The sequence below is a fragment of the Podarcis filfolensis genome (assembly GCF_964270895.1).
Source record: "Podarcis filfolensis genome assembly, chromosome: 15".
Lineage (NCBI taxonomy): Eukaryota > Metazoa > Chordata > Lepidosauria > Squamata > Lacertidae > Podarcis > Podarcis filfolensis.
In genome coordinates this window covers 11558003-11571208 of record NC_139618.1, presented here as the reverse complement: position 1 = coordinate 11571208, position 13206 = coordinate 11558003, and the positions used below count along the sequence as shown (strand labels likewise).

The following is a 13206-nucleotide window of genomic DNA, read 5'->3' as shown; positions in this document are numbered from 1 at the left end:
TCGCCAGAAAGCGGCTTAGTCATGCTGGCCACATGCTGAGCTCCCTCGGCCAATAAAGCAAGATGAGCGCCACAACCCCAGAGTCGGTCACGACTGGACCTAATGGTCAGGGGTCCCTTTACCTAGTAAACATTTGACACCAAAATTTGCCAAAGTGGCATTCCGAGGAGATGAAATGTCAAGATGCGACAGAAATTCCCACTCCACCCGCTAGTCAAACGCTTTGGTGAAAGGAGAGACGTCTTAGCAAAGTCCCTCACTGGCACCTCAAAGTTGCAACCTACCTGTGACCTTGCAACCGAGGCAATAGACTCCCCTCAGGCTACGCTTGGTGGACTTTGCAAAAAAAGAAGAAGGGGAAAAGGCTGGTGTGGATTCTTGTCAGTCTCCTATCTTTTTTTTTTTAAAAGCCTCTGCTCTCTACGCATCAAACGGCAAATATAATTCGAGCGCGTTAGGGAAATTACTCAACCCTACAAGTCCTTGCGGACTGCCCCGGTACGTTTCCACGGAGAGAGTCGGCTGTTGAGAGACAGGTTAGCTATGCTCCGGTGAGCAATTCATCTGCTTTGCTCCAGGCGGGGAGCTCTCATTATCCCTTCCAACCTGTGGCAATGAAGATAAGGAGGCCAAAGCAGACCTTAGAAGGGCATCGCCTGAACAACCTAAGGAGGTGGAAGCCGGGCTTAAATAATTCTGCTGCAACAGATCTTAATCTGCTCAGCATCCTTCCCCCCCCCCCCCTTCTGCCTCACAGTGGCCAATCAGGTGCCCCCAGGAAGTCCGCAAGCAGCAGCGGCAGCAGCCTTTCCCACTGATGCTCCTCTGGGTATCAGGAGACAAGCTGCCCGGACAGCGTCCCTGAATTGGTTTGATTCCCTTCTAAAGCAGCTCAGGTTGGTAGCCATCAAATTAACTATGAAATAACACTACTAGAACTTGCACACATCAGTGAAATAAGACCTGTACTAACAGCTGGGGAAGAGACTGACAACCACTGCCCTCCCGGACAACTGTGTTTTGCTTCTGCTAGCCTCCTCTGGAGTAAGGATATGGGAGCCAGCTGCGTGCCAGCTGGACTGGTGAGAGGAACTGTATTGAAGCCAGGCTTCATTTGTTTGTGTGCGACACAAAAATCACAATGTGGGAAAAGAACTTGGGCCCGGAGTACCTTAGGGACTCTGTCTGACTCCAAATGCTCCTAAAGGGCCTGAGCTCATTATATGTGAAGGAACGTTTATACCTCTCCATCATTCAGTCCGGACACTGAGGTCCACCTCCGAGGGTCTTCTGGCGGTTCTCTCACTGAGAGAAGTAAAGTGACAGGGAACCAGGCAGAGGGCCTTCTCGGTGGTGGCACCCTCCCTGTGGAACACCCTCCCATCAGATGTCAGGAAGATAAAGAATTACACAACTTCTAGCAGACGTCTGAAGGCAGCCCTGTTCAGGGAAGTTTTTAATGTCTGACATTTTGTTATTTTTTATATTTTGCTGGAAGCCCCAGAGTGGCTGGGGAAACCCAGCCAGATGGGTGGGGCAGAAAGAATAAATTATCATCATCATCATCATCAACAACAACAACATCATCATCTAAATTGCAACCAAATGCTTCCTGGACTCTACCTAGTCCACAAAACCTTATGTATCTGTTTGGTTTTCAGAGTGCCACAAAGGCTCTTGTTTCTGAATAAAAAGAACTGAAATCTGGAGAGACGGAGACAAACGTGATGTCTGAGGAAGGGGGGGGACCGATGCAACAGCTTTGGCCCCTGGGAGGTGCGTGATAATACAGGCAGAATTAAGATCGATTGGCTGGCCTAAAATTAAAACCACTTAAGTGCTTGCCTGGCCTGGGGCCAGGGTCCTCTCCATTTTGAAGGCCTGAAGCTTTTTCCTCTTTGCCTATCTTGTCTAAAAAGGGCCACTTCCTTAAAAACAGAGAGAGAGAGAAGATTCTCCTATGCAAAGGAGGAAAATGCCAAATTAGGAATCTCTGACTTGATGGAGGACAGGTAAGGTCACACTTTAGGTTTCAGGTTTAATACAAGCTCTATTTAAAGGGATGTGAGGGGGGGGGGAGGACCTCATGGACCAGGGTGAAGATGAGGAACTCGTTCTCTGCCAAGGGCCACATTCCTTCTGGCGTGATCTGCTGGAGGCCACATGCTGGCAGTGGGCTAAGCCACAAGCGGTAAGAGTGCCCCCTTTCCTCTCTTCTTTCTGACACCCCCTTCTCTCCCCACCCCATCACCTAGGGGGCTGCCAAAGTGAACTGGCCACTTCTAGCGCTCTCTCTCTGCCAAAACCTCCTCGCAAGGTTGTTGTGACCATTAACAGGGAGGGGCACACACTGGCTTGAGCTCTCTGGCCAGAAGAGTGGGATAAAAGGCCAATTGACAAAATAAGCTCTAATCGTCGCTGAAAGCGCTAATTGCAGTTCAGAAAGACAGAGTAGGCAACGCTAACCAGAGCAGGATTATTATTTTTTTCTTTGAAAAGAAAAACCACTTTATTGCCTCTCATTCTTTATGCAAAATGTTCCTTGATTAATTCTCCCTTTACCACCTGCTGAAAAACATCTATGTTGAAGGCATTCAACTTCAAATGCGTTCGTGCAACTGAGTCATCGCTTCACTGCCGGTGTGGGCAGAAGTGAGCACTCACGCAAGGCGTCTTTCCCCCCTCTTTTAATGCCATGCTGTACGTTAGTCATAAGACGCCATGTGCTGGAGTGTAGTTTTTAGTTGCTGGGGGATTTTTTTTGTTTTTATTCCTTTTTTTATCCTGGCAAATCGAGGAGTCTCAAGGCTGCAGAAGCAGCCGAGAACATAAATCGCCTCTTTAAAAAATAATCAGACAGACTCTGCTCCATCTTATTTGTTTTAATTTATTACGTTCATATTAAGGCTGGGCTACATCTAGTTTTCAACATTGTGGTATGTCACCAGCTAAACATCATGATATACCAATACATCACAATGTCTGAAATAAGGATGGAGCTATGTAGAGACTTTGGCTGAGTTTAAAGCCATTATCTTGCTTTAAACTCAGGGGATTCTCATAGGTAGCTAAGTCATACAGAGATAAATTAAATTTCATCCAGGAGAAAAAGGAAATAAATGAGGGAGTTCTCTCTCTTTCCCTCTCTCTCACACACACACACAATCAGAAATTCCCCTCATTCAGGGATAAACAACTTGAGGAAGCCATTTTGAAGGTCAACTTCCCTGAGGGGGCAAATTGTCACAGCAATAAGATCAGAACCGCATTAGAGTGTGTGCGCTTGTGTGTGCGAGACGAAGGAAATTCAGCCTCATTTCTGTGCATGTTTCAGTCTGGAATTTGGGAGGTAAGAGTTCGATGCTTATGAACAATGTCAGGCTGACAATGGTAGGAAGCTCAATGACCCACAGGAAAAAACAGAAAAGGGAAGAAAACCGAGAGGGAAACACCAAGGCAATTTCCTCGCACCACTTCATATTCTAGACACATTTCTGCCTCACAAGTAATTATAACTATTGGAATGGGCAAAAGCTCCCTCTGTGAGAGCCAGACGTCTGAGGCAAACCATTAGTAGTCCCATCAAGGCTTGCTTTCCCACCTAGTATGTATTCAAAGCTATTTATTACAAATCGCAGTGTCGGCCATTTTACAAGATAAGCCAAATCCTGACACTGCCAACAGGAAAGAAAGAAATATGTCAGGGTCAGGAGTAAATGTACCACACACCACTATTTCTTGCTTAAAACTCGAGGACCTTGATGAGCATTAATTGCAATTAGCATAGCTGTAAGATGTTAACGCTAAGCTGCTGTTAAACCTAGGAAGGAGAGGGAGAATTCTTGGAAAGAGGGAGCTGTGATTGGTTTTAAAAATCTCTTAAACGTACATAAGAAGTCATTTGCACTGATATACACAAACACAAAAGCTAAATTCCACCCCAGACCCCGCTCAGTTTGGCTGCCTTTGCACTTACCTGCTGGTGCTGTCGAGCGCCTTCTGTGATCGACTTGACAATGGTGTCAATCAGTTGGTTGCACATGATCTCCAAGGGAAAAAGAAGAGACCTGGGCATTAGTGGAGCCTCGCATCACCAGGATCGCAAGTGATGTTTTAGGACAAGCGAGGGGCGGGATTTCCAGCCCACAGACCTAATCAGGCCTGCCAGGTCTCCAGATTTGGCCGGCAAAGGGAAATCAAGCTCCCCTAACAACCTTCAGAACCCTTAAACTACAGTTCCCAGAATTCTTTGGGGGAGGGTAGTAGCCATGACAGTTGAAAGTGGTGGTTTAAATTCATGGTGTGAATGTGGCCCTGGACAGAGAGATGTGTCATAAATTCTGAGGTACAGAAGACTAACTACCCTGTGAAGGCTTTGACAACAGAACACCCCTTCCGTTCCTGGGACGTCACTTGGATCCCAGGAAACCGATCGACAACCAATGTGCATTTTGTGTGCCCACGTGGTGTGGAAAGGATGCGAGACCGGGCTCTTCCGCTACCTACCGGGTGGCGTTCAAAGAGGTCGAGAAACATGGGCCCTGTCAGCGGGCTCTTGCGCTTTGTCAAAAACAGGTTCAACGCTTCCTTGTACACAGCGGACACTCGGTCCAGGTCCAGGCTGCCGACAGCAAGGGACTAGGAGAAAAAGGCATAAAAGGAGTAAGTGTTTAGCAATACAAGAACGGGGCCTTTTCTGAGGTGGCTCCCAGCTTGTGGAATGTTCTCCCCATGTTCCTTTTTAACCAGGGCTTTGGCTGATTGACATCCAATGCCCTTTGAAAATCTGTCAGAGGGTGTGTGTGTTACTGGGTTGTTTTTGCTCCGATTATGTATTTTGTGTTTTTATATTGTGATTTTATCTTGTGAAACATCCTGAGACCTTTGGGTATAGGGCGGTAAACTAATAATAATAATAAAAGTAAAAATACAGTGGCACCTCGGTTTTCGAACATAATCCATTCCGGAAGTCCATTTGAGTTCCAAAACGTTCGAAAACCGAAAACTCAGTATGGAAGCCTCAAAACAGAAAACTCAATACGGAAGCCGTATGGCATGTTCAACTTCTGAGGCGCGTTCAAAATCCAAAATGTTCGTCAACAGAGACGTTCAAAAACCGAGGTACCACTGTAATCTGTGGATGCCACCTCCCTGGTGAGACAATGATCAGAGAACAAATCTGCCACTGCTATATGTTTCAGGAAGTTTTTCAGGAAGTGTCCTGCACCAGCCTCTGATTGGAGGAGGCTAAGGCAGGGGGTGGGATTTGCTGCGGCAGCCAAGACTGTCCCCATGCTAGCAGAATGCAGGCTGCAGTTTACTGACACAGATGCAGAAATGCAGGACCTCCTCACCTGAGCGGTCTGCGCACCGCTTCCTTCGCTGCTCTTCAGCTTCTTTTTCGGCTGAGCGACCTGCGGAGCAGCTTCAGCAGCCGTGTTCCCCTTCAATACCCGGAAGAGGTACAGGGACCCACTAAAAGCAGAGCGATACGCAAGAGAAGAGTCAGGGAGAACCGTATGTATCATGCCATGCTGCACCAGCTCAGAAATATCTTTTAGGTTCAGAACCTCCACGAACCTCACCTTTCCATTTTCAAAAGCAAGTTTCTAGACCTTATTACGGCTGCGAGGATAGGCTTGTGGGTGAGAAATGCCAGGCAGGGGGTAGGGATAGGTTTCTAGTGGCAAGGAGTTGGGGTTTCAGCACCCTGTATAATACACACGTCTTCCTTTCTCTTAGGGCTAAGGGAAACACAGTCAGAAAAGGACTACAGAAGATTACTCCGATATACGACTACAGCGGTGAGACTGCACAAAGATGGAAAGATGGAAAGCCCTGCCCGCTATAGACGAATGGCTGGTAAAATTATTGGATCTGGCTGAGATGGGAAAGTTAACATGTTTAATTAAGAGACAAATCGTTACTGACATCTGTTAAGGATTGGAAACTTACCCCCCGGTTAAATGCTTTATTGGTTTTAAAAACTATGTAACGTAAGTAATCAAAGAAAAATATAAACAAACATTCATTCCAACGTTGGTGCTTGTTGTATGTAACGATTTGTAGATTGGAAACTTCTTATGGGCTTTTTGAGTGAAAACGAACTGGCAATATTGGGATTTGAGGATTGAAACAATACTGGTTTATAAAAGACCAAATGGCAGGATTTGTAAGGAATAAATATTATACGTCGCTGCAGAAGAGAGCCGGAAGTCCTTTTACTCTTTTCAATTTTTCTTTAGTTTTTTTCCTTTATTTTATTTTTCTCTCCCTTTCTCTCCCCCCCCCCCCCAGCTTCGCCTTTCTAGCCTTCTCTTCTTTCTGACTCTGTTCTTTTTTAGACTAAGTACCTAACAGGCGTCTCCACACATACACGTGTTCAAATAGCGCATGACCACGTATACGCACGGCACCAGCAAATAAATGAAACAAATCAATTTAAACTGCAAAAAGGGCACTGATGGTCTGAAAAGAGCAGGAAAATGGTGTGGAAGGAGTCAAGCACTTTGAGGTACCGGTCTACCTCTGAATCACAGCCAGGCACTTTGGGGTACCAGCCTACTCCCCTACCTTGCTGTCATTTCCACACAGTCCTCCTGTGGTGAAGAAGACAGAGAGCCACGACTGCCACCATTCATGCCAGTTTGGTAAGTGCTGCCGGTTTTTAAAAGGGTTTGCAGAGGTTTAGAGGGAGTTTGCAGCCTTTTTAGATGGTGTTCCCCACTATTAAGCGATTACACTATACATAACCCCCGCATAAGTGGGGAGATACCTGTACTGGGCTACTGGTGCAGCAGAATAAATTATGCAAAACAAAACACATTTAATTTGCATAGTTTATACACCCGCCAGGTCTATATGGGAGAAGACATTCTCTTAGAGCCCTGTATAGGGAGGCTTTTTAACGTAACGTTTTAATATGTTGCTATATATGTTGGAAACCACCCAGAGTGGCCGGGGCAACCTAATCAGGGTACAAATTAATAATTATAATAATAATAAATGAAGAAGAAGATACCTCTGCAGATTTCCTCCAAAACCCTGAGAACTAGAAACCTGCTTTAAGTCTTTTAAACTTAGAATAACGGGTTTTGCTTTGCATTGAAAATCTCAGGGTTCCAGACCCCTTTCAACTGCAGCATTAAATGAGAAGATAAAGTGTGTGTGTGTGTGTGTGTGTCTTAAACCCATACACCTGCCCAAACGACCCACCTGAAGCAGTAAAGGGCAACAGAGGAGTCACTCTGCTTGCAAGCTCTTTTCACCAGACTCTCCAGCTGGGCATGCAGTTCTTCCCGGATGGGGGCCACGTTTTTGCAGTACTGCTTGGATCTGCATAGGTGGTTCCTGAAAACCAAGGGAACACAACACAGTCAGTAAACCAAAGAAACCCTACCGGTATGATACCATTCTTGTTTTATTCATAATCTGTATACTGCACTTTCCTCCCACACCTAAAGTGTTCGAGTAGCACAGCTACCTAAAAACATTCAAAATGCTGACTTGAGAGCACGGCTGGACAATTTTGTACCACCGATAGGAACACACTATAGACCTGCAGGCTCTCTCTTTGCAGCAGATCCTGGTATAGAGTCACATCCATCTACTCAGGGTTGACCCATCGAAATTAACGGACTCAAGTTAGTTTCAGTGGGTCTACTCTGAGTAGGACTGGCATTGGATAAACAATGTTTCACATCCAGGGGTCTGCCTGAAAAAGAAAATCTTCCTCCCATGCCACGTGGACTGAATCCACATCAAGATGCAGACAGGCAAACATGAGGTCTGCAACTCCCAGTTCGTTTTGCACCTCTGGATAAAAATGTAGCAAAGGTACTTGAAATAAACTCCAGCACGGCAAAGAAAGACTGGTCGATCACGGTCTGCCAGTAGAAAAACTGAGCAAGACATCTTTCATTTCAACACCTGGTGAAAACCTTTCTATCCATCAGACATACATAGCCAATGAGGAATACATACTTTCGTTGATGTCTGTTTTTGTGTCTGTGTGGTGTTGTTGTTTTAATTTTTATTTTATTTTGACAAAGTAATAATCATAAATAAATAAGAATAAAAATGTGCCCCCCCCACGACACTGTTCCATTGTAACTATCCAACCTCCCAAAATTTCACCTCTTGCAATGGTTTGACCCTTTTCAGTTTGTACAAATTCTACAAACACCCACCATATTTCCTCAAAATCATTTCTCCTGCATATTCACCTTTTTACCTTAACGGCACATGTTAATTTATCATTAATAGCTATATCCCACACCTCTTTATACCATTCTTCCATTTTATATTCTGCTTGCCCCTTCCACTTCCTAGCTATAATAATGTGATGTCTGTTTTTAACTTCTTATGTGGTTTTTACTGTACGTATTAAGTTCTTGTAAACTGCTTTGGGGTTTGTCAGCACAGTGGTACCTCAGGTTACATACGCTTCAGGTTACATTCGCTTCAGGTTACATACGCTTCAGGTTACAGACTCCGCTAACCCAGAAATAGTGCTTCAGGTTAAGAACTTTGCTTCAGGATGAGAACAGAAATCGTGCTCCGGCGGCGCAGCGGCAGCAGGAGGCCCCATTAGCTAAAGTGGTGCTTCAGGTTAAGAACAGTTTCAGGTTAAGTACGGACCTCTGGAACGAATTAAGTACTTAACCCGAGGTACCACTGTAGTGGTATATATATATATAGAATCACAGAAACCTAGACTTGGGTCAACTAGTCGAACCCCCTACAATGCAGGAACCTCTGGCCCAATGTGGGGCTCAAACCCACAACCCCGAAATTAAGAGTCTTCTGTTCTACCGCCTGAGCTATCTAAATTGAAATAGCAAATAAGAAACCTCGCCACAAACTCACGTAAAGATATCGGCCGTCTTCCGGAGGTAGTCTTGCTCCTGCTTGTCGGACTCGCTGCTCATGCTCTGCTCAATCACGGAGAGGAGAGGGTCAATGATGGTGAACACGAGGGGGTTCTCCGCTTGCTTCGACAGGAACACCTCGACCAAATCCAGAACCTGGAAATGTGAGGGACAGAAGGGAGATGTGTCGGACTCAGGCCAACACAAGCTTTCCAGAGACAGAGAACAATAATAATAAAATAATAAAAATTTATTTATATCCCGCCCTCCCCAGCTGAAGCTGGGCTCAGAGCGGCTAACAACAGTAAAATAATACAACATTCTAAAATCATTTCATTATAAAATCAGTTCAAATCAGGTTAATGGCAACCATTGGGCTAGAGTTCTGTGAGGACTGCCAAAGGGGGGGTCAGACTGTGCCCTAGCCAAAGGCCTGGTGGAACAGCTCTGTCTTGCAGGCCCTACGGAAAGAAGTCAAATTCTGCAGGGCCCTAGTCTCTTGTGATAAGAGTGTTCCACCAGATTGGAGCCACAGCCGAAAAAGCCCTGGCTCTGGTTGAGGCCAGCCTAACCTCCCTGTGGCCCGGGACCTCCAAGATGTTTTTGTTTGAAGACCGTAAGGTCCTCCGTGGGACATACCAGGAGAGGCGGTCCCATAGGTACAAGGGTCCTAGGCCATATAGGGATTTAAAGGTTAAAACCAGCACCTTAAACCTGATCCTGTACTCCACCGGGAGCCAGTGCAGCTGGTATAGCACCAGGTGAATCGTAAGGAGTCTCGCTGCGGCATTCTGCACCCGCTGGAGTTTCTGGGTCAGTCTCAAGGGCAGCCCCACGTAGAGCGAGTTACAATAATCCAGTCTGGAGGTGACCGTCGTGTGGATCACAGTGGCTAGGTCAGGGAGAGAGAGGTAAGGAGCCAACTGCTTAGCTTGGCGGAGATGAAACAAGGAAGGGGTGCACATGCAAGAAGTCTAGGGCTGGGCCAACAGGAATGCCTACAGTATATGGGGACAGGACAGCCTATCTGTCCACCTGGACCAGCACTGCTTGCTCTAACCGGCAGCTCTCCAGGGTCTTGAGAAAGGGCGTTCCTATAACCGCTACCGTGGTAAGAGCAGGGGCAGGGAAACTTGGTCATCCAGAGGGCCACACGCTATTCTGAGAAACCTTCCGAGGGCCACATGCCACTTGGTGGGCGGGGCCAGAAGCAAAGGTGGGTGGGGCAATGCAAATAAGATGTTGCCTTTCACAGAGCAAGATGGTTTCTACAAACACGGACACCGCTGTCAAGAGTTATCAGAGTTGAAGGACACAATTGAGCCAGGGGAAAAACCACCTTGAGTGTAGCCTGGCGAGTTTCCTGAGAGCCACATCTGATCCCCGGTCCTGGGGTGCCCCACCCAATTTAACCGCATAGATGTGGCTGCATGACAGTCCCTTTGTCCTCCCAACTCCTCCTAAGCTTTAGTGCAACTCACTTTGCACGTTGTGCAAAGTGACTTATGCTCAGAAGGAAGCCCCATTTTTTTAATGGGCCTCACTCCCAGGTAAATGAGTATAGGATCACAGCACAAAATAGTCTGCAAAAGGGTTCCTCCACTGCCATCTGTCAAGGCCTCTGTCATGTTGGTAAAGAACAAGACTTTCCCTCTTCTCCCTCCCTGATCCACTTATTTTTTCAGGGAACATCAAGGAAGAGACCTGTGTAACTCAGAAGCTAGCTCAGTAATTGGCTCTACTGCTCCAGTTCGGATTCTTGCCACCAAACAGTATTTCACACGCTGAAAAACTGTTTCCCAAGCTTATGCTGACCCCTGGAGGCCACAATTAAAACAATCCCAAACCCAACTGCATCCTCTCATCCTCAGATCCAGCCACAGAGGGATGGACAGCAGTTCTAAATTAAAAATGGTATGTGCCGTAAGTCGTACATCAAAACAAAAATAGATGCTGTCCCTTTCCAAGAGCATAAAGGTCTGCAAATCTCCTGTGGTTTTACTGCTCAGCTGCTGTTATATCTATGTACTGTTTTACGGTAGTGCTATTTTAATGTTTTGCTGTTTCTTACGTGGCTCCAAGAGAATCTTGTGCCTTGAAAGGTGGGGTGAAAATGTTTAAGTCAGTGGTTTTCAACCAGTGTGCTGTAGCACCCTGGGGTGCCTTGAATGGTGGTCAGGGCTGCCGTGGGCAACACTAGCCTCTGTCCCTCTTTCCTTCCCTCCCTCCTTGGATGCCCTCTTGCATCTCTGCCTCCCAAAGGCTTGCACGGCTGTTTGTTGCAGCAGCCCTGGCTGCAAGCTCCCCAGGTGAATGGTGCCTCTGCGGTTGGCCAGGGGGTGCTGGTTGCCAGGAGCTAAGGCAGCCTCGGAGTAAGCAAGCAAGTGGGTGAGGAAGCCCAGTCAGCCAGGCCACCAGCCTTTGCTGTTGGGGATGGACAGATAAGTGGGAGACCGGGCAGGCAGGCAGGCAGGCGGGCGCTGTGCTGGCCTTTCTTGTGCTTGCTGTGTGCAGGGCTTGCCTGGAAGCTGAGTGCCCAGTGCTGAAGGGGAGCCTTTACGCCATGCAGGCCCAGCAGCACCCGCTGCTGCCACTGCAGCCTCCCAAGGTGAGGTGCCAGCCTCACGTTCATCTTTGGCCAGTTGGGCCACTAGGACTGGGGGCATCTTCTTCCAAGGCCCCTGTGGGGCAGTGTGAGGAGGCAGTTCAGAGACCAGGGGCAGAAGAAGCAGCTGCCCAGAGGAGTCCCAAGGAGAGGGGAGAGGAGAGAGGAGAGGAGGCTGAGGGAACACTCCACAAGGAAGGGTGTTCGAAAAAGGGTGAGAGGCTGCCAGCTCTGCAGGCAAAGGGTGACACAACTGGGCTCCTGAGCCCTGCAGAAAGAATGTACAGTGGTACCTCGGGTTACAGATGCTTCAGGTTACAGACTCCGCCAACCCGAAATAGTGCTTCAGGTTAAGAACTTTGCTTCAGGATGAGAACAGAAATCGTGCTCCGGCAGCGCAGTGGCAGTGGGAGGCCCCATTAGCTAAAGTGGTACCTCAGGTTAAGAACAGTTTCAGGTTAAGAACGGACCTCCAGAACAAATTAAGTTCTTAACCTGAGGTACCACTGTAGTTGGTCAAGGGAGCCATGGACTCAAAAAGGTTGAAAACCTCTGGATAAAATAATAATAAAAACTCATGCTACAAAGACTGCTTTTGGCTATCAGCTTCAGAACAAGTCAGATAAAAAACCCAGGATCCTAACCCATGGTTTGAAGGTTATTATGATTAATTTTAACCCATCTTCCAATGCAATGTTTTCTAGATGCAGGCTGAAAACACACCCAGGGGCAACGAATCAATTTTTATTTCATTTTTATCTCTGCTTAAGTTACTGGGGGGACGCGGGTGGCGCTGTGGGTTAAACCACAGAGCCTAAGACTTGCCGATCAGAAGGTCAGCGGTTCGAATCCCCGTGACAGGGTGAGCTCCCGTTGCTCGGTCCCTGCTCCTGCCAACCTAGCAGTTCGAAAGCACATCAAAGCGCAAGTAGATAAATAGGTACCGCTCCGGCGGGAAGGTAAATGGCCTTTCTGTGTGCTGCTCTGGTTTGCCAGAAGTGGCTTAGTCATGCTGGCCACATGACCCGGAAGCTGTACACTGGCTCCCTTGGCCAACAAAGCGAGATGAGCGCCGCGACCCCAGAGTCGGCCACGACTGGACCTAATGGTCAGGGGTCCCTTTACCTTTACCTAAGTTACTGGGAGGCAGCAATCTGAGCCAGCTCTCAATGGCTTTGTGCTAATTGTGATTTCAAAGGCTTTCTCTCCCCTGGGGCCAACACCTCGTCTCCTCCTACCTTGATCTTGAATTCCCGGCGTAATATTTTCTCCTTGCGCATCTTTTCCTTCTCGTCCTTCTTGGCTTGGATGCGCTTCTTCTGCTCGGCAAAGAGGGCCGACAGGTTCTCGTCGAGGGACATCATGGTTTCGTCATCAACGTCCTCATCGCTGTCATCGCCACCCTAGGATTTTTAATATTAAAAATGTGTGTGTGTTTTAAAGTTTTGTACCCAGTGCTGGTCCTATGCCACTGTTTGGGTTGTATCCAACTAAGTTTGACCCAGAGTAGAAACACTGGAACTGACAGATTGGGGTCAGTCAAGTCCATCCATTTTTAGTGGGTCAACTCCAGGAAGGACAACCCAATGGGTTTCCAAGCTGTAGAATTCAGCCTTCTTCCCCACAGAACTCGGGGTTCCCTCAGTGCAGAAGACAGTGCCGTATTATTGGCCCAGAGATGGAAAGAAGATAAAGCCCCTGTGGCAATCACACAGGGTCCCCGGACATTTG

General features: G+C 47.3%; 1 protein-coding gene across 3 annotated transcripts in view; it reads right to left on the bottom strand.

The window, feature by feature from the left end:
• MYBBP1A (MYB binding protein 1a) overlaps positions 1–13206 on the bottom strand; it is a 50386-nt gene that overhangs the window by 16428 nt on the left and 20752 nt on the right. For all 3 annotated transcript variants that reach the window (XR_014541898.1, XM_083587450.1, XM_083587451.1), the window contains exons 18-23: positions 12714–12878; positions 8869–9026; positions 7216–7350; positions 5355–5475; positions 4507–4638; positions 3977–4045 (exon numbers count right to left, since the gene is read on the bottom strand). Coding sequence is in view for 2 of the 3 variants with exons in the window: in XM_083587450.1 (XP_083443576.1) it covers positions 3977–4045; positions 4507–4638; positions 5355–5475; positions 7216–7350; positions 8869–9026; positions 12714–12878 (780 nt within the window). In the remaining variant the exon portion in view is untranslated. The remainder of the gene's footprint in view (positions 1–3976; positions 4046–4506; positions 4639–5354; positions 5476–7215; positions 7351–8868; positions 9027–12713; positions 12879–13206) is intronic.